Raw genomic sequence first — 20,859 nt, 5'->3', positions numbered from 1 at the left:
CGCGACGCTGTGATGACAACAGTCAGCCTGCAGATTGAGGGTCATCGCTGAAACGGTAAGGTCGCTTTCTATGTGGCCTCCTTCTATCTTGCCCACGACAACCAGGGCTCCCCCAACGTAGCTGCTGAAAACCCTACCAGATTGCGGAAGATAAGGAAGAATTGGCGTAGTCCTTGGAGGCAATGCCAATGCCCACCACACACAGTGGGGAAGTAGTGACATTAACGAGAGAAGTTAGTCTCTGTTTGATTATATTATTAGTAGCAACTTGCTGATTTGTAACAAAGGCACCAATCCAATCTTTGTTATGAAGAACCATAGTGAGGTGTTGGACATTACCCTAGCCTGTTTATAAAACGAATCGTGTACCACCCTGGTTATCCGAGCTAGACAAACTTAGGGTTAACTGTAGGAAACACTTCAATAAAGCTAGGATTAGCAACGGGGAATTAATCTGGGGACTTAGAAACTCAAACTGAATAGCTACAAGTCGGCAATGAGGAAAGCAAAGCGATGCCCGTGAGCAAATTTTTGTAGTGGCATAGAATCGGTATCTGACGCCTGTAGATTGCATAAGGTGCTAGCAAAAACCTTCTCACTACCATCTCTCCTTCAGGAAAATGATGGTAAATGGGTAGACTCCTGTAAGGAATCCTGAGACTTACTGCTTAAAATCCACTTCCGGGCTGCTCTAACAGCAGCAGCGTAGACTTCTCCCTAAACCCACAAGGCGTACCAAGGCAATTGGTAAGCAACATATTGGGTGCAGACGGTAAATGAGCTGTTACACATAATACAGTCATAACGGCCTCATCTTAATGGAGTTATCTTCGGTTTTAGCTGTAAGCCTAAATATCTGGGGGTAGTTGAACGGGTTAAAAAGGCTACCATTGCACTATACTCATGCAAGAATGCCATTGGGACCCGATGAGGCTTCTCTCCTCAAGTGGTACATTGGGTCTATCAGGCCATCATTCGACCGATTGCACTTTACGGGATCATCGTCTGTTAGCCGGCGCTGGATAGGTCTTCCGCTCTCACACTGCTCAGCAGGGTACAGTGATCAGCCGAACTAAGCTAAGCTAGCATTCTCCGCTTACACCCGGAGGTCCTGACCCACACGGAGGGTAACTGATTGTTTTTATTCCTCGCAAATCAGGGCCGACGGTATTCACATCTTCATTGACGGCTCAAAACTCAACGGAAGAGTCGGGGGAAGCGTCTACTCCCTTTATCTGGGGATCAGGCTATCCTTTCGCCTTCCCGACCACTACAGCGTCTATCAAACGGAAGTAATTGCGCTGATAGAGGCTGCACAACTCCTTCCTACGAGCACAATGAGTGGGAACCAGCGCTACTTCTACTCGGAGAGTCAATCGGTTCTTAAAGCACTTGACTCCTACATGGGCAACTCCAGGGTCATCACGGACTGCCGCTGATCTCTAAACGAGGTAGCAGAGCATGTCAGTGTCAACCTCTTATTGGTTTCGGGTCATCGAAACATCGAGACTGCATCGCAGATGAGCTGGCAAGGGAGGGAACGACTGCACTCATCCTTCCTGAAAAAGAAGCTATGGGCGTTCCGCTTGCTTCCTTCCGGGTCAGGACACACAACCTAGCGCTTTCGATGACCCAGAGGCGATGGGAGGCTACACATAAGTGTGTTCCGGCAAGGATATACTGGCCTTCTCTGGACAACAAAAGGACACGGAAATTACTAGAACTGGGTAGGAATGACGTCACGCTGATAGTGGGAACGCTCACTGGTTACTGCCCAGGAGGGAGGCATGCTGCAAAACTGGGCAAGCCTCACAATGAATTTTACAAAAGCTATAGTGACGAAGAAGAGGAGGAGGAGTGTCGAACACCTCCTCTGTCACTACCAAGCACTCGGTAGGCGCAAACTCCTTGCTCTGGAAAAACAACTCTTTAATGATCTCTCACAGCTGGTAAACATCGAATGTGCGAATGTCAAATGTCTTTTAAAGCACCGGGTGGCTACAGTAGCGAGGAAGGTCAAAAGAGATTACATGGTATTACAAGGGGCCTTTCAAGCATAAGTAACCATTACCCCAGGCATACCAAGCTAACCTGACCTATGTGAGGGTATTAAATGCTGGATCGGCAACCATGACGAAACCAATAGCGGAAGTAGACCAGATTCCGAAATTGAAATTATGAATGTAAGAAAAGATCAGTTGTTGCATTTGCAACCATCGCGGATGGTATGTTTTTATTTATTTTTAAATAGGTTTTATAGCTATTAACAGCGATATTTCTAGCCAGTTTCTAGCGTGTTTTGATCTCTTTTTAGTGGATTTTCTATACATTTTCTGGCAGTTTTTTAGCCGATTTCGAGCCGTTAACGGCGGAATGATGCAGCGTCTCATGCTGATCGCGACTGGACTCCGGAGGAACAGTTGAAACTTCTCTCTCTCACGTTGGCTGAACTCCATAGAGAGCCCGTCGGGCGGCATTGCGCTGTCTAGTGCTGACAGTGTGTGTTGCAGCAGTAAACGTTCGATGTGCAGTATCGCAAGGGCTCGCTGAACGTAGTAGCGGACGCGCTGTCACGACAACCATATGAGGTAGCTGGCTGTACAGGCGCGTCGCCCATGTGCTAGGAGACAAAGATGTGTCCCCATGGACACGGCTCAGCGGCGGCGGGTTCTGAAGGAGTGCCATGACGACGTGACGGCTGGTCACATGGAAATTCGCAAAACATGCGCGGGCGTCGCAGACCATTATCACTGGCCACGCCTGTATCGGGATGTTGCCAAATATGTTCACAAATGCCTATCATGCCAGCACTTCGATGGCACGATGTACTTCCAGTCAGCGGCAGCACCAGGGCACGTCGTATGCGCCGACTTTGTGGGGCCATTACCGCGGTCCAGAAGGAGCAACGCATATATGCTGGTGGTCGTGGATAAGTTCAGCAAGTGGACAGAACTGGTCCCAATTTGTACTGCCACAGCGGCGGCAGTAAAACTGGCGCTGCGAGCTCGGATTCAGCCCACCTGCAACCTGCCAGAAATCCAATTGGCTGCTAACACGGCACGATCTGAAGCCACAGGCTACTGACCAGCGTTCATCGTGTACGGATGGCAGCCAGAACGACCGCCTATGCTGGTGCAACATGTCACGCAGATGGTACGAAGGAACGAAGTGCTCAGATGTGTGTGAAGAAATTAATAGATCTATCATCGGATTACTTGCTAATCCTTCTTCACCTATATGACCACCCCCAGTTTTCGGAATGCCCACACTTTCTAACTCCTAGAAACACAGATTGGGTTAAATACGGGAAGTAAATAAGTTCCCATATGGATGGCTGCCCAAACATTTACTATAAATTTTTATTCGCACACGTGCGCTAGTGCGAATCGGCAGGACGATTGGGGTCTTGACAAGTTAAGCTAAAGGACGCTTGTTGTCCTTCTGGCGGGATCCTAGTGGCGCGGCTTGATGTTTGGGTGGACTCTCGTGGTCCGTTTAATTAAAGGCACTTGTGGCCCTGCTGCTTCAAGGGACCCTCGTGGTCCAGTAGGTGCGAGTAACACCGGTCGTCCTGGTTGCGCTTGAGTGAAACGACGCAGGACGTTTGTAGTGACCGAGGATACCTGATGGCAATCCTTGGGAGCATGTAGTCAATGTGGTAGTAAGCGTGATAAAGATCAGCTGTTCCCGACCCAAAGTAACAGGCCATTCGTTGATAATTTGCATACTGATTTTATTCTTACAAATCATGGCTTATAAAGCCATGCTTAAAACAAGCTTATGACTATTTACATTTACTATTTCTATGTGTCGGCAGTTTCACAATAATGATGCGCAAGCATATATTATGAGCTTAAGTATGCTGGTGTCAGCCCAATTTGGCTCATAAACTCTGACCTGATTGTTGGTCTTATGCTGAGGTAGCAGAATAATATTATATACTATGGTGCCAATACTATCTATGCTAAAACTATATGGGTGTACAGATTTATGTGTACTTATATGAATGATATGTGTTGCCAAGCTGTTTTATTGAATGTCTGTTGATGTCATATACTCATTCGCGTCGCAACAATAAAGATGACATAGATACCTCAGTTGAATCATTAGTGTTTGTAATGTCACTGGCGGTAAAACATTCCATTCTTATAATTACAAGTAATAAACTTCGCAAAAGCAGTCGTGTCCCCAGGCTTATTGAAAAAGCTAGTCTATGTGTTAATGGGGGTTATACATATATATAACAATAAGGGCACGAACATTGAATGGTTTGATGATTCGCGTGGGAGGCGGCTTCGGATATGGTGAATTTGTAACTGGCCACCTTAGCCGCTTACTGTTCGCTTGGATATCCCGCACATTGAAGATGAGATGTCACGAACAGGATTTGCATCGCAAGAGGATGCCTGGAGTTCGTTATTAGAAGGCACCGCTGCTTTGGGCGTCCTTGGCGTGCAGCTGTCAATGGGCGCCCGGATCTCTAAGGTTCGAGTCCCCGTATCGATGGGCACCACCACCGTTTGTAACAACACCGACGAAAGCTGCTGCCGCAGAAATGAAGATGACCGACGGCTTGATATGGCTACATGTTAGAGGGAGCCAGGACGATGTGATGACTCGGCTCGCTGGGGCGAGCGAGGCCGACGAAATGAATAGGATAGCTGACTGCGACTGCTGCCGGTCGTCGTAGTACTTGTTAGTGAGTAACCAGAAGGCGTTTTTTCGGATTCAGCCGATCAAAACGGCTAAGTTCACTTCATGGGCCTTGGTACTCTCCGCTGTCGTAGGCCTGCGTGGCACCATCTTGGGGGGTGCTGAAACTGCGACAGAAAGAAGTTAGTTGGACCATTAGTGGAAACGAAACATGAACATGTAGCAAACAACACGGAGATTTGGCGGATCTAGTCCCAAGCTACTGAACAGAAACTTATTCTGCTATGGAAAGTAGGACCAGTTGGCACTGGAGTTTTCCATCGGCAGAGGTCCATGTGCTTGCAGCGACAAGAGGAGCGGGTCATGCGCATGCATGATAGGACCCATATTGCTGACTTGGTTTTTTGGCTCTGTGGATACAGTAGTTCTTGTAGTTCTTGAAGACGCTACAGTGATTGCCAGCTTCGCAGGGATATCCTCCGCCTTTCCAAGCTATAAAGAAAGCTTGTCCAAAATGGCATCACTGCTCAACGAAATCTTTACGGGGGGGTCGTAAATGATGGTAGATTTTCTGCTAAATATGGAAGAACGAAAGCTGAAATCTCAATTTGTAGCCTTCGTTTGAAAGGCGAAACAAGCTTCAATAAGCAGAATTTTTATCTGGCTACTGACTAAAAGACTTTTATTTTTGAAACGTTCCGTTAAATTAGCCCATGTGGACTGAAAGCCATCGTGTTTAAGTGGGGAATTAGCGAAAATGTCCTTTGCCTTATAACGTGCACAACATCATGCGGTATCGACAACACCTCTGTCTACTAAAGGGGCTTCGTTGGTGCTGCTTAGATAAATAAAAATTAGTTCCACATTGAGATGAGCATACTTTACTTATTTGAAGAACCAAGATAAACGAAGATTTTCTATATACCTGCAGGATCAGAAATATTATAGGATCCTACCCTTCTTATACCCTGTACCAAAAGGGTAAAAGGGTATTCTAGTTTTGTGCGCATGTATGTAACAGAAAAAGGAGGTGTGGCAGACCCTACAAAGTATATAGATTTGTGATCTGGGTGACAAGCCGAATCGATATAGCTATGTCGGTATGTCCGTCCGCCTGTCCGTCTATATGAGCGCAAGGATCTCAGAAGGTACAAGAGCTAGAATTACCAAACTTAGTATCCAGTTTCCCCTAAGCCCTAGGCAGGTCAAGTTTGTTTTTTTTATTCTGTATGGATTTATTTATGTATGTATTGAATATTTTTTATTTAATTTAATAAAGTTTTTATGCGGATCATCAACTTGTTTGGGACTTATATTAGCTGTGACGTCATCAGCAAAGTCGCTTAAATGAGAAATAAGAAAATAATCCACGCTGTCCCATCATACCCGCGCCTTTAATGGCGCACATTTACCAGAAGTGGGAATAAAATCGGCTGTAGTAAGATCAGCGTCACTACACAAGCATCTTATGGCCAGTTTCGACAAAATGAGTACAGACACCTTTACCTTTTCTGTCTGGTCTGTTACAGTCTTTCTGTTTATGACCCACACCAAAGCATCTTAAGCGGAGTTTGACGTTCGCCCGGCTGTCCCGAGGACAGTGTGTGCCGCACACTGTCTAGAGTTTCCGGCTAGAGTTGTTTTTGGAATCTCAAAACAAAAATCCGTCGGTGATAAAGAACTTCGAGAGTTTTCATTTTTTCGCACTTGCCCTTTAAGCCAACTGTCAGTAACAGCTGAGTGTCGACTTTACATTTGTCTAACTAATTGTGTATAAATTCCGAAAATATGCCACTTGCATTAATAATAGCCAGCGAGAACTTGCGAAAACGTACATTATATATTGAAGAAATACAAAGCAATGTTTAAGAAGTGCATCTGATCCCTTTGCAAATTCAGATACCACGTAAGTGTTCAGTTTTTATTTCTGGTTACAACTCATAAACAAGGGTATATTTACATACATTGACAGCTTTCACTTAATTCTCGAGTCGATAAAGAGACGTTTGCGATTACTTTTCATAATCCTCCATATCGCCGATTTTGCAGTTGGCCATTGCACTTCGATTGCTTTTTTCAAAGAGTTATCGGAAAGGACATCGATTTGGCAGTAGATTTAGGGCAATTCAAGGCAGTTTATTGTACCATCCATGAAAAGTAAATTGAATTTTTAATACGTGCTGTGCCCTGCACAATATTTGCCGACAACGTAATGAACCCAATTTTCCATGTGATATCCCAGTCGATGCAAATAATGGTTCTGGTAACAAGGGGGATGGACGAATATTCGCAATGATATCGCGGTCAAAAAAAACGGATATTCCTAATTAAATACATTTATTTCTAACAGATTTTCTTTGATCATTTGGCATTTTGGACCAATTTTTCCAATACCATACTTCGCTGCGTAAGCAGCCCCACAATCGCATCAGTGGTTGATGTAGGCGCCTCTGTAGACGATTTATACGCCTCCTTCAATTCGCGTACCTCTTTCGCGATATCTTGTTGATGTTCTAAAAATGCATTTTTTATTTTTGCCAAGTTGGCATCTCTATTGTTCAGTTGTTTTGAAAGTTGTGTTTTAATGCTAGTGTTTTAAATATAGCCTTAGTGATTTGCTAATTTATTAAAATTTACATCCTCGCGCGGAAGTGCTCGAGGTTAGGCTATTTATTTTTGTATTGTATTGTTAAGCTGCTCAAACTGTATGCACGGATTCAGTAAAACTATACCTATTTCATTGTTATTTGTATGTTGAAAAATGTCTCTGTTATTGTTATTATACAAATCTCCATGCAGAACATACGAGAAAACTCCTAAAAGAGATTACTGTGTCATCAAAATTTGGGAGAAAAAGATTTCTGTGGCTTCCCTGATGATGACAAAATCAAATATTACTAACGATTTCGTAAAATAATTCAACGGTACTCGCTTAAGTCATAAATTATATGCAATCTATGCAATTCACATGACAGCAATGTTATGTACAGCATTTGTAACAACGGACACAATTTTCGCCAAGTTTGTTTAATTAATACTTATTTTATACTTATTTGAAACGTCAAATATATATTTTATCTTTGACTTTCCTTTGACTCACAAAATAAGATTTAATTCAGCAAAATGTGATGTTCGAAAAAAGTATTTTTATATTTGGGCGAAGGGGACATCTGTATTGTTCAGTTATTTTGGAATCTGTATGTGAATGCTAGTGTTTTAACTAAAGATTTAGTAATTTGCTAATTTAGTAATATTTACATAGAAGAACTATAAGGTTTACATATAATCCAATGATTATTTTAATTTGGAAAAATGTCTTGAATTAAAAACTCCCAAAAGAGATTACTGTGTCACCGAAATTTGGGAGAAAAAGATTTCTGTGGCTCCCCTGATAATGACAATATCAAATTTAAAGGCGATTGTGAAATTGTAAATATATTTAATTGTATATAAAACTGCATTTGCCTGTGTTCCTTAACGAACGAAAAATTTCCCATGGGCAGCAACTTGACCAACTACATCCGCGGGGAAATATGCACTAGGCGCAAGCTCAGCATTTGGGCCCTAGCTTGTAAGATTCATATTTTGGGGTTCAGTTTTTTATATTTGAATTTGAGTGCCGCATGATTTCGAATAAATGTCAACCAATATACGTGTTTAATAGTTACACAAGTACCCGCCTACAATGTTCGGAGTGAACCTTTTAATTTGAATATATATGTGATTTATTTGGCATTGCTCATGTGATATTTTATTATCGGCTTATCGGCCGATCGGCCTTCTCTAATAGTTTGGGCTCATCTTTTTTTTGTAGAAGGTTTGGTGGCATTAATATAAGTGTACTAAATTTGTAATTTTGTACGATTGGTTAATTGCAGGTTAAAAATGAAGCCTATTAAACGGAATAGAAAAACCAAGCCAAAAGTTTCAAAGCTAAAATTCAATGCTTTTCAGTTTCCTCCTCGAAGAATCCCAAAACAGGTTCTCTGTCATGCTCTTCGGATTCTTCATGATCCAGCCGATGAGTTTTGGTCTAACAAAAATACCTCGTGTTCACCTCCCATTAGCAGTCAACTTGGTCATGAAGTAAAACTTTCCGACACATATCACAAACTCCATTTATCACAAATGTGCATTTTACTTCGGGATTGGAAAAGTTTAGCCAAACTTCTAACTTCAAATATAATTGGAGATACTGCACTTCAAAAAAGTTCATTTGCGATTTTTGTGGAGGTATGTATTTATATTCTAACAAACCATGGCGATATACTTGTACAAAATTTTCCGAATTGATTTGAAATTTTGAAATGTTGTACTACCCACCACATTCCACAAGCCAAACCCTTTTATAAACTAATTTGTAGAACTCAATATATTATAATTATATACTAAAAATTATTTTATTTTCTATGTATTTCTTTTAGTATGCTTCAATACTATTAATGTTGAAAGATCCAGAACTTCTGAAAATACATAAACAATCTATGACGGCAATCCTCTCGTAACAAAATAATGATGAAATTTCTTCCTGCACTAATATGTTAAATTGAAACTTTATAAGATATGAATAAATATGTAATTACGCTTAATCGATATATGAAATACATTTATATTGGAACATTATTAATATAAATAATGGACAAGTGATATAATGCAAAATTATTTTAATGAATGAATCAAGGCTGATGCCTATTTAAAAGTATATAAAATAAACGTTATTCTCATTTCAGCACAAACAATTCCGCAACATGCATCTGCTTTTGTGCAATTAGGGGCACGAATTTAATGTTCGAGGCTTGAAAGTGTTCTAAAGTGAAGGCCATCATCTAGTAAACATCATCTTCCATCGTAAAGTCAGAAGTGTCTCCAGCATAAAGAGAACTGTAGTAGAAAGTAAACGCAGCATTAACAGATGTTTTTTTAAATTATTGAGGAACATACTTCACCGCTCGACTTGTGAAAAATACAATTCTCTTAAGCTTTTTGTTGTAAAAAAAGTAATTAAAGGACCACAAGCAACCGGGTTCTCCAAATGGATCCGAGCTTAAATCTGGATTATAGCTATAAATGTCGCATTCCGATAAAATTATTTCGTCGTCCACAGCGGTCCACAAAGGTTGCCGCAGAACTTGATATTGATCCCCAGCCAAAGCCGATAAATTTGAATGTACAGAGTTCATTACCCAGGGTAAAGATGGTTCCTTGCTAAACTCATGCGACTAAAAAACAAGGTTTATAAAAGTCAATATATTTTTTTTTGCGACATCCTTACCTTTGCATCGGAAAAATCATAATCCGGTTCAAATGATGCATTCAAGGTCGCAATTAAATAAAACAGCGTTTTGCGAGATATCGTGTCGCAAAGAATTACTCCTTCATCACCAGACTGGCTGTTGCTCTGATTTCGATGGAAATTCGGCGAAAAATCTGCCAGTGTTTGAGGAGGAGATAAGGCTTGTAAGTCGTGAGGACCGATTCCGCGTGTCTCCGATGTAAATCGTTTATAAAGGGCTTTATCTGCTGCAACCATTTTGCATGAATAACTTTCAATACGCCCAAAAATCGTAATTCCTCCTCCAGTTTGAATTGAAAGGGCATTATTTATGGCCTCAAATCGGGAGCTTTCCAAAAGCTTCATGGCTTTTCTAATTTTCCACCCGCCTTAAATATGCTTAAAAATGCCTGATATAAGGTCGAATTTTTTAATTCCGGACAGCGAAGTTAATATTATCAAGTCCTTTGTTAAATGTTGCATGTATCTATTTAGATGGCTCTTTGAAGCATATGTATTCTTACAAATTTCTGTGGTACACTGACGAACGTTATTTGATTTGCTCTTATGTTCATTGCCCAGGCTATGGTGGAAAGTATAAAATTTCTAAACATGGTATTCGGATGGACGATAATTCTCTTTTTAACTGCAACTTTTTTATAGGCAAATTTATTTTCGAGGTTTTTGTGTTTTGTTAACATTACACTTCACCAAATATTATATATCGTAGTTTTTCCTCGTGGATTAATATTTTTTTAGAGGTTTTTTCTTTTTCGGCTTTTTTAGTTTCGTAAATAAATTATTTCTTTAATCTCGTTTTGATTTAATTAATCTTGTTATACATCCATACACACACGCATTTATACAATCGTATAATCTTTCTCTCTATGTACGCGATTGTAGTAATATACATTCATTAATAAATATAATGAAGGGAATATGTAGACCAAATATTCGTAAAGAACAAAAAGTATTTTTATGTAATCACTTTGTATAAATATATGCACATACTAAAAATGTTCCAATTCCATTGAACAAGATACATTTAAGTTCATGTGTGTACGTTTACCGACATAGGAAACTAAATAATAAACTTGCAAGGAATTATACGACATGCATTTAAGCCCAGTTGTACTTATGCTTTTTCCGAAACGAATCCAATAATTTATTGTTTTTTACATGTTCATAATTATTTCAGGGAAGTCCATCTTAATAACTCGTTACAAACTACAGGGCTGTAATAAATGCATCGATAAATTAAAAAAATGAGAACTCGATATTCCATATTTTAACGAATGCAATTCATTAGTTTTAGCAATGTTATTTATGGTGGGTGGGGGCAACGGTCCGACTGCCACCCCCTTACACAAGCATTCACACAGAGCACCCAAAACAACAACAACAAGCGATGCCCCATAAGCCCAAATAGAAAATTACATTTTTCAATCATCACAATTTGTTGAGTTAAGTCTAATGTTGTGAGTAAAACGGAAGTTAAAAAAAATATTTACTTGACGCAATTTTTGTATGAAAAAATACCAAATACTGAGTATTAATTAATCTGAATTCAATTTGAAATGCTAGTTTTTTGTAGGCGTAAACATAGTTCGCCACCCGGACATTGCGCAAAATTCCAAATGTTATAAAATTGTTATAAACTGTTACAAAAAAATGTAATTTTTAATAAGCAACATAAGTGGGAACTCCCAGCAGCTCCCATCCCATTGCAATCCAACAAGCCAATCGGTTGTCTTAGAATCTGGGGAGCATCAGACCCCCTCCACGTCCAAGGCGAAGCAGCTAAGCCAAGCTGCCAAGCCAGCAGTCGAAGGGGATGTGGCTGGTAACTCTGCACAGCCAGGCACTTCGGCGATGCCACCACCTAAAACAAAAACGACGTTTAAAGACAAGAGACGCGGATCAGACATATTGCAAAAAAAGCCATTCTGCCCCCGGGACGTCAACAGGCGAACGAAGGATGGTTGAATAGTCAAAGAAAATCTTAGCGGATTTCAAGCCATCTCCGGTGAGAAGACATACAAATGCTTCGAAAAGGCAGATTTCCGCAGGAGAAACGCCGCCACAACCACCGGAGCGAACACGATATCCGCAGCCTCTGCATCGCACCTTCGCAGAAGTGGCGAAGGATAAGATCCTCAATGGTGTCCTAGACATGGGCAGCATAGATGGTTTTATCCCGAGACACAGATTGGCAGGAGTCGAAAATGAGCTGCAAGGTCATTTCTAACAGACCTGGCGACCAGTGGAGGACCACCACCAATATGCGACGATGCAGGATGGCATCAAGGCAGGGTTAATACCATTGCCTGTCATGGCATGCGGTCGGACGAAGCCTATTAGAAATCAATCGCAGCACTTGGCACCCATTTTCCCAGCTCCAGAAGCATTAAACTGACCACTAATGCGCCAAGCGCTGGTCCATCTCAAACGCTGCCCAATTTATTATCTGAAAATAATATCAGGTACGCAATAAAAAGCTTCAAGCCCTACAAATTAGCAGGGCCGTATAACATTATTCCAGCGCAGTTAATTCCCGCAGGAAATACTGCCATCAGATGGTTGGCAGATATTTTTCACAAAATCTTCCTGACAAGGAATATCCCAGAAGCTTGGCTTAGATCAAAAGTGGTCTCATTCCCAAAGCAGGTAAAGCCTGGCACACTACCCCGAAAGATTTCAGTCCAATAAGTCGCTCAACATTTCTGTTAAAGACGGTCGAGAGACTATTGGGTCTCTACTTGCGAAGCAAGATCCCGCTCTCAGAGCTTTCAGGCTCTCAGCACGCATACAACAAAGGGAAATATACAAAAACGGCACTCCCTGCTGTCACTTCGGGCATTGAAAAAGCTCTCAATATCAAACAATACACCCTTACCGCCTTCCTAGACATAGAAGGCGCTTTTAACAATGTGCCTCCTAACGCCATCGGAAGCTTACTTACACAACTGGGAATGGACACTTCCATTTGGGCGATGTCAAGTGGCCTAAGGGTGAACCCCAGCAAAACAGAGCTGATGTTATTCACTAGGAAATATAAAATTCCTCCTCGTCGCCTCCCATTACTAAATGGGGTACCACTATCCTTCAGCAGCTCAGCCAAACATCTAGGTTTGATACTGGATAGGAAGTTGAACTGGTACTTTAACATTGAAGACAGAGTAAGAAAAGCCACAATCGTACTCTATACCTGCAGGAAATCCATTGGACTGAAATGGGGCATGGCCCCTTATGTGGTCCACTGGCAATACACTGCAATAATCACGACGCACTAGATGCGATTCTGGGAATACTCCTGTTGCCGCCAAAATCATATTTTCAAATTTAAAACAGTTAAAAATCTTCTAACACTATTGTTTTGTTAAACACCAATACATTGTATACTAATCGTAATATCGATATATTGTCACTCCATACTTATTGTATAACGAACCCTCACTAGTCACAAGTAAGCAAATAGTCACTTGGTTGAACACAAGCGGAGTAGACACACGAAAAGTTTTTTAAGCTCCGCACTCTGCAGCTCCGCACTCCGCGGCTCCGCAGCTTTATTTCACACCTACCGCCTTCTTAGACATAGATGGTGCTTTCAACAATGTGTCTCCAAGCGCCATCACAAGCTCACTCACAGACTTGGGGATGGACAACTCCATTGTGGAACTGGTAAGACAGCTTCTCACTAGTCGGTCCATCAAGTCTACACTGGGGCTGTCCACGTCCGCCTCAGGGCGGTGTACTCTCACTCTTCTTATGGAACGTGGCGGTCAACTCACTCCTACGATCCTTAGAAGGGATAGGGGGATGCCGCGCGATAGCCTACGCAGAAGACGTGACCATTTCCCTCTCGGGTAAATTCCCTCAAACTTTGTACGAACGCATGACCGATGCATTAAGCACACTTTCAACTTGGGTAACGTCAAGTGGCCTAAGTGTAAACCCCAGTAAAACAGAGCTGGTGTTTTTCACGAGGAAATATAAAATCGTTCTTCGTCCCCCATTACTAAATGGCATTACTAATTCTAACTAATTCGACGCAACCTCATCCCTGAACTCGCGGATGGTATGCAAGCTTTGATTACTCATCCTATGGAGGAACGGCTTGCTTAAAACCGGATCGTGGCTGATGATGTTTAAAAGTGGTGATGCCGCTTTGCCCGTCGTTTCGCTTAGGGCTTCGCGTTGATTCACATATTTGGTGTCATTGATAACAGCCGAGCGCTCAAAGGTGACGAGGTTTGTGCCCTTTGTTGATATCTCAGGGCCGTCGTCTGCACTAATCCGGTCCGGGCTCTTATTGACGATTATGACGCCGTCATCCACGAGCACGACTTGCTTCAGATTACTGGGCTGCGAGTGGCAGCGTTCAGGGTTCGCAATTGTCATGATTCGCCTGCCTGCAGAAAGTAGTATAAGTTGTTGCGGTGCACTCCGTGACTGCCAAGGTATCCCCAGCGCACTCAGCCACTGTGTCATCTTGTAACTGCAGCAAAGTGTGATGATGGGACACGGGGAATATGGTGACCCTTTTGCAAAAGACTTAACCCTGGGGTACACAATCAATATGTGACCAATATTTTCGGACTGAAAGACCTTTATGCCTCCATTTAGCTAACTATGGGTACGTCTATGGCGTGTTCAACCAGATATTTCAAATCATTGTGATCAAAAACAGTGGGGTTTACTCTGTTAGACTTAGCGAGAGTGATTGTGAACATTAAATTTTGAATTGCCGTTATTAACATGCTTGCTATCACCTTAAGGGCTGTGCCCAGAAAATGGAAGCATCTGGAAATTCTGTGGTGTATTTTTAATACGGACAAAAGGCTTCTAATGTGATCTGTGTTGACGTCCAACAACTTGTGCGATTGTGGAAATAATTCGGACAACTTTCTTGTATCATCGGCGATGTTCTCAAAGTCCGTCAAATTACTGGAGTGCATCAAGTAGTCCCGCTGCTCCCACACCAGAGCATTCCCGTCTACTACGTTTATGTAGCTGGATTGTGAATAGTCGCTAATCCGAACGTTCGCTATTGCTATGATAGAGAGGATCGCACCCACAAACCTGCAAGAGTGAAAATGGGCTATGAGGCTCTTGTGCTTCTTAGTTATTTTATTTATTATGGACCACACTCCCCTTCATTTATTTATTTATTTCTGATAAATATCTGTCAATCTCATAAACATAAAATATAACATAACATAAAAACATACTGGTAATGCATTCAGATATTAAAAATAAAAACAATAGAAAAAAAGAACAAAATTAAAATTAAATAGAATTACAAAAAATTTTATAAAAAAGTAAAGATATTAAAGAGCAACAAAAAATATTATTCAGATCTTAAGAAATTAAGTTTGCATGATTTAATGGAACTGACAGAGCTCTCATGGCAAAAAAAAAATGGCTCAATTGATTATATTTGCTACATAGAACCCGAAACGAACTGTGCAAAGCGTAGTACAGCGATTAGGGCTTAAGGGAGCAAAAAATCTTGTAGGTCTTTGAGGAACCGTAAAGTTAATTTGGCTAACAAGCACCGAAGACTCGAATTCGCCAGAAATTAATTTATGTATAAAATCAACACCTAATGAGGTCCGGATATTAACAAGTTACAAATATATAAGACCTAACAATTGTAGCCTGTGAGAATATGGTGATAGAGGGTCAGTTCTACTCCATTAAGACCACGTAAGGCAAACAAAAGAAATTGCCTTTGAAAAGATTCAATGCGTGCTTTATGAATTGGATAATGCGGGCACCAGACACTTCAACAATATTCTAAGGTAGGCCGTATACAAAATTAGAGTTGTGTAGGGGTCCTTCCTTCGCCCAACGTTTAATGAAGCATAGAGTGCCCTTTGGTTTATTAACATTGGTGGAGATGTGATCGTTAAAACAAAGTTTAGCATCCCCCAGTGCACCTAAGTCGCTAACAGTGGAAATCCGTTCTAAAGGAATTTTATTTAAATAATATGAAACGAAGTTAGCCTTGGATTGGTGGAACTTCATTAGCTTACATTTAACAAAATTAAAAATGAACATTAACAAAATGTTCAACAGATTACGGGAACACCACAATTGGAAGGCATAGAGGTCAAGATGTACATTTTCATGAAACTGAACATTTTTATAATAAAGGCACAGTTTTTTTTTTCATCGGTATACATTAGGACACGAGAGTGAGTTGAGGATGATGGAAGATCAATTATAACAAGTAAAAAAGCTAAAGTCGGGTGTCCCGACTTTGAAATACTCTGTACATATGTTTACAATAATTATAGAAAATAAAAAAATTAAGAAAATAAAAAAAAAAAAAAATTTATTCGAACTCACGTAAAGGGTTTGTCATTGCACATTTACATAGCAATTGCGTCTGTGTGAGTGTATGTATGCCTATGCGCATCTATTCCTGTCTGTGTACGCATTTTCGCAGCCAACCAAACAGCAACATCAACAACAGCCGCGGGCAGCGCTTGAGCAGCGCTGCAGCAGCAAATATATTTATGGCTATAACTTCTCGTCAAATCGGTCTATCATAGTGAAACTTGGTATACGGACATATAATAACCAACTGGGGGTATTTACAAAATATTTAGTTCGAAATTCCAAGAACTACGGGAGTTACGATTTGCGGGGTAGAGGGGGGAGGGAGGGAAATTCCAAAATATACATTTTCTGCGTATTCACATAAAGCATCTGGGACTAAAATTTGGTGTTCCTAGGTCTTATAGTCTCCGAGATATAGGCGATTATACTAATGGAAAATCGGGAAAACCCCCATAGGGGGGAAGTGGGGGGGAAAATCAAAAAAATAAAACAAACTTGTATAGAATACACACATAACGCATCTTTGTGCAAAATTTGGTGTCTCTATCTCTTATAGTCTCTGAGATCCAGGTGTTCATACGGACGGACAGACTGACAGACGGACAGACAGACAGGGCTAGATCGACTCGTCTCGTCATGCTGATCAAGAATATATATACTTTGTGGGGTCTGCCACGCCTCCTTCTGCCTGTTACATTTTTCAGCTCCCGCAAACCTAATATACTTCTCTACATTTCATGTACAGAGTATAATCACAGGCTGTGTTCTGCCAAACAAATAACTAGATGTCCATACAATACGATTTTTGGGAAATCCCAAACGCCCCAACTTGTGGATCAAGAGCTCATGATTGACAGAATCAAAAGCTTGGCTAAAGTCAGTATAGACTACATCCGTCTGGCACTTAGCTAAAACCCCATTCGATACAAACGATGAGAACTCAAAGAGATTCGTTGCGGTAGAGCGGCGTTTTATAAATCTAAGTTGGAACGGGGAAATTATGGACCTGCAATGATGTTGTAACTGTTAACACCGCATTAACTTGAAAAAGAGGTATATCAAGCATACCATCTAAAAATTGACAGGCAGAAGAGGGAGTTAGGAAATTTGCATCATCTAATGCTGACCATGATACGTCAGGCAAGTTAAAACGACCAAAAACGGTCATATAGCCTCTATCTTTAGGCATACTGCATATGCTTTGTATTGCAGAACGGTGAAGAAGGTAAGTTTCATTATCAGATGCTGGTGGAATATAAGAACAAGTGACAAATATAGAAAACCCCTTAAATACAAGCTTTACGCATATAAACTCTATTGAAAACGGATTTTCAAAAGGGACAATTTCAGACGAAAAAAGAGAGTCTACAGCAACACACCACCCCCTTTGCGTCGTATACGGTCCTGTCTCTAAATATAATATTTTTGAATAAATATTTCTGAATTGAACACTTAAACCTAAGCCATGTTTCAGTAAATATGATAACAAAAAGCAGGGTCAACGATTATTTTAAATATATTATTAGGAACACAAATTTTGAAAGAAGAAATGTTACGCTTATACTTAAACATGAATTTCGAAATTAAAACGTCATCAGCCAAGCAAGAAGGAATGTTTTGACAAATGTGCAGTTTGATGGCATCTTCTGAAACATCATGGACGTAGCAGTGATGGGAACCACCGCAGAACAGGCAGCGGTAACAGGATTATTCGCGATGGAACCATTGGCGTCAACAGCAGCAGTCGGCAATGAGAATCACGTTCCCATGTCTGCCTTTTGTTTTCCTTAGAGCACAATGGGGTCAATGTATTGTCCAACCTTTTATTATTTTTATCACTGAATGCAAAGTGTTGTTGTACTCCACTGTTGCTCTCAAGATCAACTCTACTGTTTCGTTGATATTCTTGTCAATTCTTAGGCATTGCGCAATCTCCGTCATAGTGCTGTGGAAACGCTCCACCTAACCATTTGAAGAGCTGTGTAGGGGAGCGCGCGTTCACGACATCTATGCCGTAGCTATTTTTAAGCAAAGACGTGATTTTCTCCGAATTCAACGCAATATATTGTTCAGATATTTGGGAACAAATTCCCCAACTGAATTATGGGTACCCAGACATCGACTATTGCCTTTGACGCTATCGGCTGCACGATGACGAATTTAGAAAATTGGTCAAATGTCGATATGCAGCATTTCGCTTGCATATGTTAGAATTGGGGTTTTCACCAGCTCTTGCTTTTTTTAATGTCTGTCGTATTTCGCCTGGCCAATTTGCTAATTTTTGGTAAAAAATAGTCACGAAGGAACTGTTTGACGTTTTCCTGAGCGGCTCTGTGTGCGCGATTATGTTCACCGGTGATGATCTCAATCTGCTCGTTTTTAATGGTTATATCCGACACCATATTCTTGCAGTGTTAGAATTTCGTTGCCGGGAAATATGCAATATGGAAACTTGCCAGTGCGGCAAATCGCAGTGTATCGCGTACACTACACCAGGATTTACGACCTCTTGTCCGTGAAGCTTATTAAAAGGCGCTCCTTGCCGCCGAAAAGTATTAAGTTCCATTTTAATGGGAAACGCGCTTCTTTCAGTATGATCTGATTTCTGAACCAATTCCAAGGCTTGTCGGTGGACTCAATTGTGTAAGTTAATGAAAGTTCGCTGTTAATAGTTGCAGTGTCTGATTGACGGTCGTTTTGCAAAGCATTCACGTTTTGTCGAAACAAAGCGTCGGCCCCAAGAATTTCCTTCCCCTGCTTATAGAACACTAGCAGGTATTGCCCGTCTTAACCCGGCTCAATATAATGTTTCCAATTGTATTTATTTTGTGTGTGCATAACCTACCCATATGTTTTCACCTTAAAGATTACCAGTAGGAAGGCATTTAAGGTATTTAAATGAACATTTTCTGTTCTTGACAAAAAATTGTTCAGTAGTCCGTTACATTTTTGTTCTTGCCAAACTATTTCGGTAAACGAACATGACCACTATAACTAATATTTTTTAAAGCTCGTTTTCCCCCCTTTGGAGCTAGAATTTTCCAAAAGCCTTTCTTAGTGTGCTCCTACACTATGATGGATACTATGAAAGGATACTTGAGTCCAAATTTCACCTTTTACCGTTTGGGCTGTGCGTTGAATGCCAATTAGTCAGGACAAACTGTTTTATATATAGACTATTAAGATAGACTATGTGCAAAAAGGGGAATAATTATAAGGGTATATCCTAATTTTAAATTCACATTTGAGTCTTTTCGCGCCATATTGAGTCAATACGGTCATGCACAAACTCGGAATATGAAACACGGCCCTCGTGTCAATGCCGTGCAGCGATGAGCCACGATCAAAAAGCACTGACAATTCTCATCTCAATTTGCTAGAGTAAAACTTTCGATAGTTGAAGCCACCGATACCATCAAAGCCAATGACTTGCAGTTGTTGTTGTTTTTAGAGGATTATTTTTTTTACAATCAAACAACTGTGTTCGATTGTCCAATGTATACATTAATACGAATGTACATAAATGCTATATTCATACACAGGCATACATACATACACATGTATGTTTCTCTTTACTTTTGCAGCCGTACGTAGAGAACCGCTTACATAGACACGAACTGATGCTTGTTGTATGTGTGAGTGTGTGTATGTGATGACCCCAACTATTTGATATTTGTTGTTGCTGTATAAAGTTATTAATGAAAACCCTAATGCCAAATGCACTAAACAAAGAAAAAATTACTTTTAAAAATTTTATATAATTTTTAATTAATTAACATTTCTTGCTCTGTCAGTGCAAGACGAATGTACATACATACATATGTAGATACATATGTACATACATAGATGTGCACATATGTATGGACATTCACACATTAGTGTCTCACATTTTGATTTGGCTATTTCAATCGTTTGCACGCAAGTACAAGAACAGCTGCTTGGATGTGTGTGTGTGTGTGTGTTTTTTTTTGTATTCTTTATATAATCTGACAAAGAGTTGGAAGTACAAATATAACAATGTGAAGATAGAAATAACAATAAAAGTAATAATAATAATAATATACGCAGGTCAAAGTCCAGGCGGTACGGCCGTTAGGCATTGCTTCGCCCGGGCGATCAACCCGCTTGTATCGCGCTTCTGTCCCGCTCCTGTTTCCTGAGCTTGCGCATAACGGAGGCCGCAAAGTTTGCGCTCGCAGCCCACGAATCTTCGTTAGCGAGCATGTTGGCCACAAAGTTCGACGCCGTTGGAGGGGATCCGGTTGTCGCCTCCAATCTCCTTCTGTCCGCCTCAAACCTTGGGCAATGGAAGGCTACGTGGTTTGCATCTTCCGGTATCCCTCTGCAGGCCGGGCATTCCGCACTGGAGTCGTGCCCAAATCTATTCAGGTAACTTCTAAAGCATCCGTGGCCGCTCAGAAGTTGGGTCAGATGGAAGTCGACCTTGCCATGTGTTCTGCCGATCCACGATGCTACGTTAGTAATGAGCGTGTGGGTCCACCTGCCTTTTGACGAGGCATTTCATCGCTCTTGCCACTTGCTTACCGTCGTACGTCTAGCCGCCGCCCGCGCGTCTCTGTCTGGCC

General features: G+C 41.0%; 1 protein-coding gene across 1 annotated transcript; it reads right to left on the bottom strand.

Moving 5' to 3' along the window:
* Window positions 1–9,187: 9,187 nt before the first annotated feature.
* LOC115630483 (repressor of RNA polymerase III transcription MAF1 homolog) lies at window positions 9,188–11,074 on the bottom strand. Its single transcript, XM_030527064.1, has 3 exons — window positions 9,926–11,074; window positions 9,595–9,872; window positions 9,188–9,534 (listed from the first exon to the last, which is right to left on the bottom strand). Exons 1-3 carry the CDS (start codon window positions 10,289–10,291, stop codon window positions 9,480–9,482), a joined length of 699 nt encoding a protein of 232 aa, XP_030382924.1. The 5' UTR covers window positions 10,292–11,074; the 3' UTR covers window positions 9,188–9,479.
* Between the last annotated feature and the right edge of the window lie 9,785 nt (window positions 11,075–20,859).

The sequence above is a fragment of the Scaptodrosophila lebanonensis genome, unplaced genomic scaffold (genome assembly GCF_003285725.1).
Source record: "Scaptodrosophila lebanonensis strain 11010-0011.00,11010-0021.00 unplaced genomic scaffold, SlebRS2 tig00001410-arrow-pilon, whole genome shotgun sequence".
NCBI classification, from domain to species: Eukaryota; Metazoa; Arthropoda; class Insecta; order Diptera; family Drosophilidae; genus Scaptodrosophila; species Scaptodrosophila lebanonensis.
This window is presented reverse-complemented; position numbering and strand designations above follow the sequence as displayed.

Bases quoted from the DNA above. Each gene is read 5' to 3' on its own strand.
- LOC115630483 (XM_030527064.1), bottom strand. From the start codon at position 10,291: ATGAAGCTTTTGGAAAGCTCCCGATTTGAGGCCATAAATAATGCCCTT. The intron at 9,873-9,925 runs GTAAGGATGTCG...CTTGTTTTTTAG, and splicing joins ATGATTTTTCCGATGCAAAG to TCGCATGAGTTTAGCAAGGA. The intron at 9,535-9,594 runs GTATGTTCCTCA...TTTCTACTACAG, and splicing joins TTCACAAGTCGAGCGGTGAA to TTCTCTTTATGCTGGAGACA.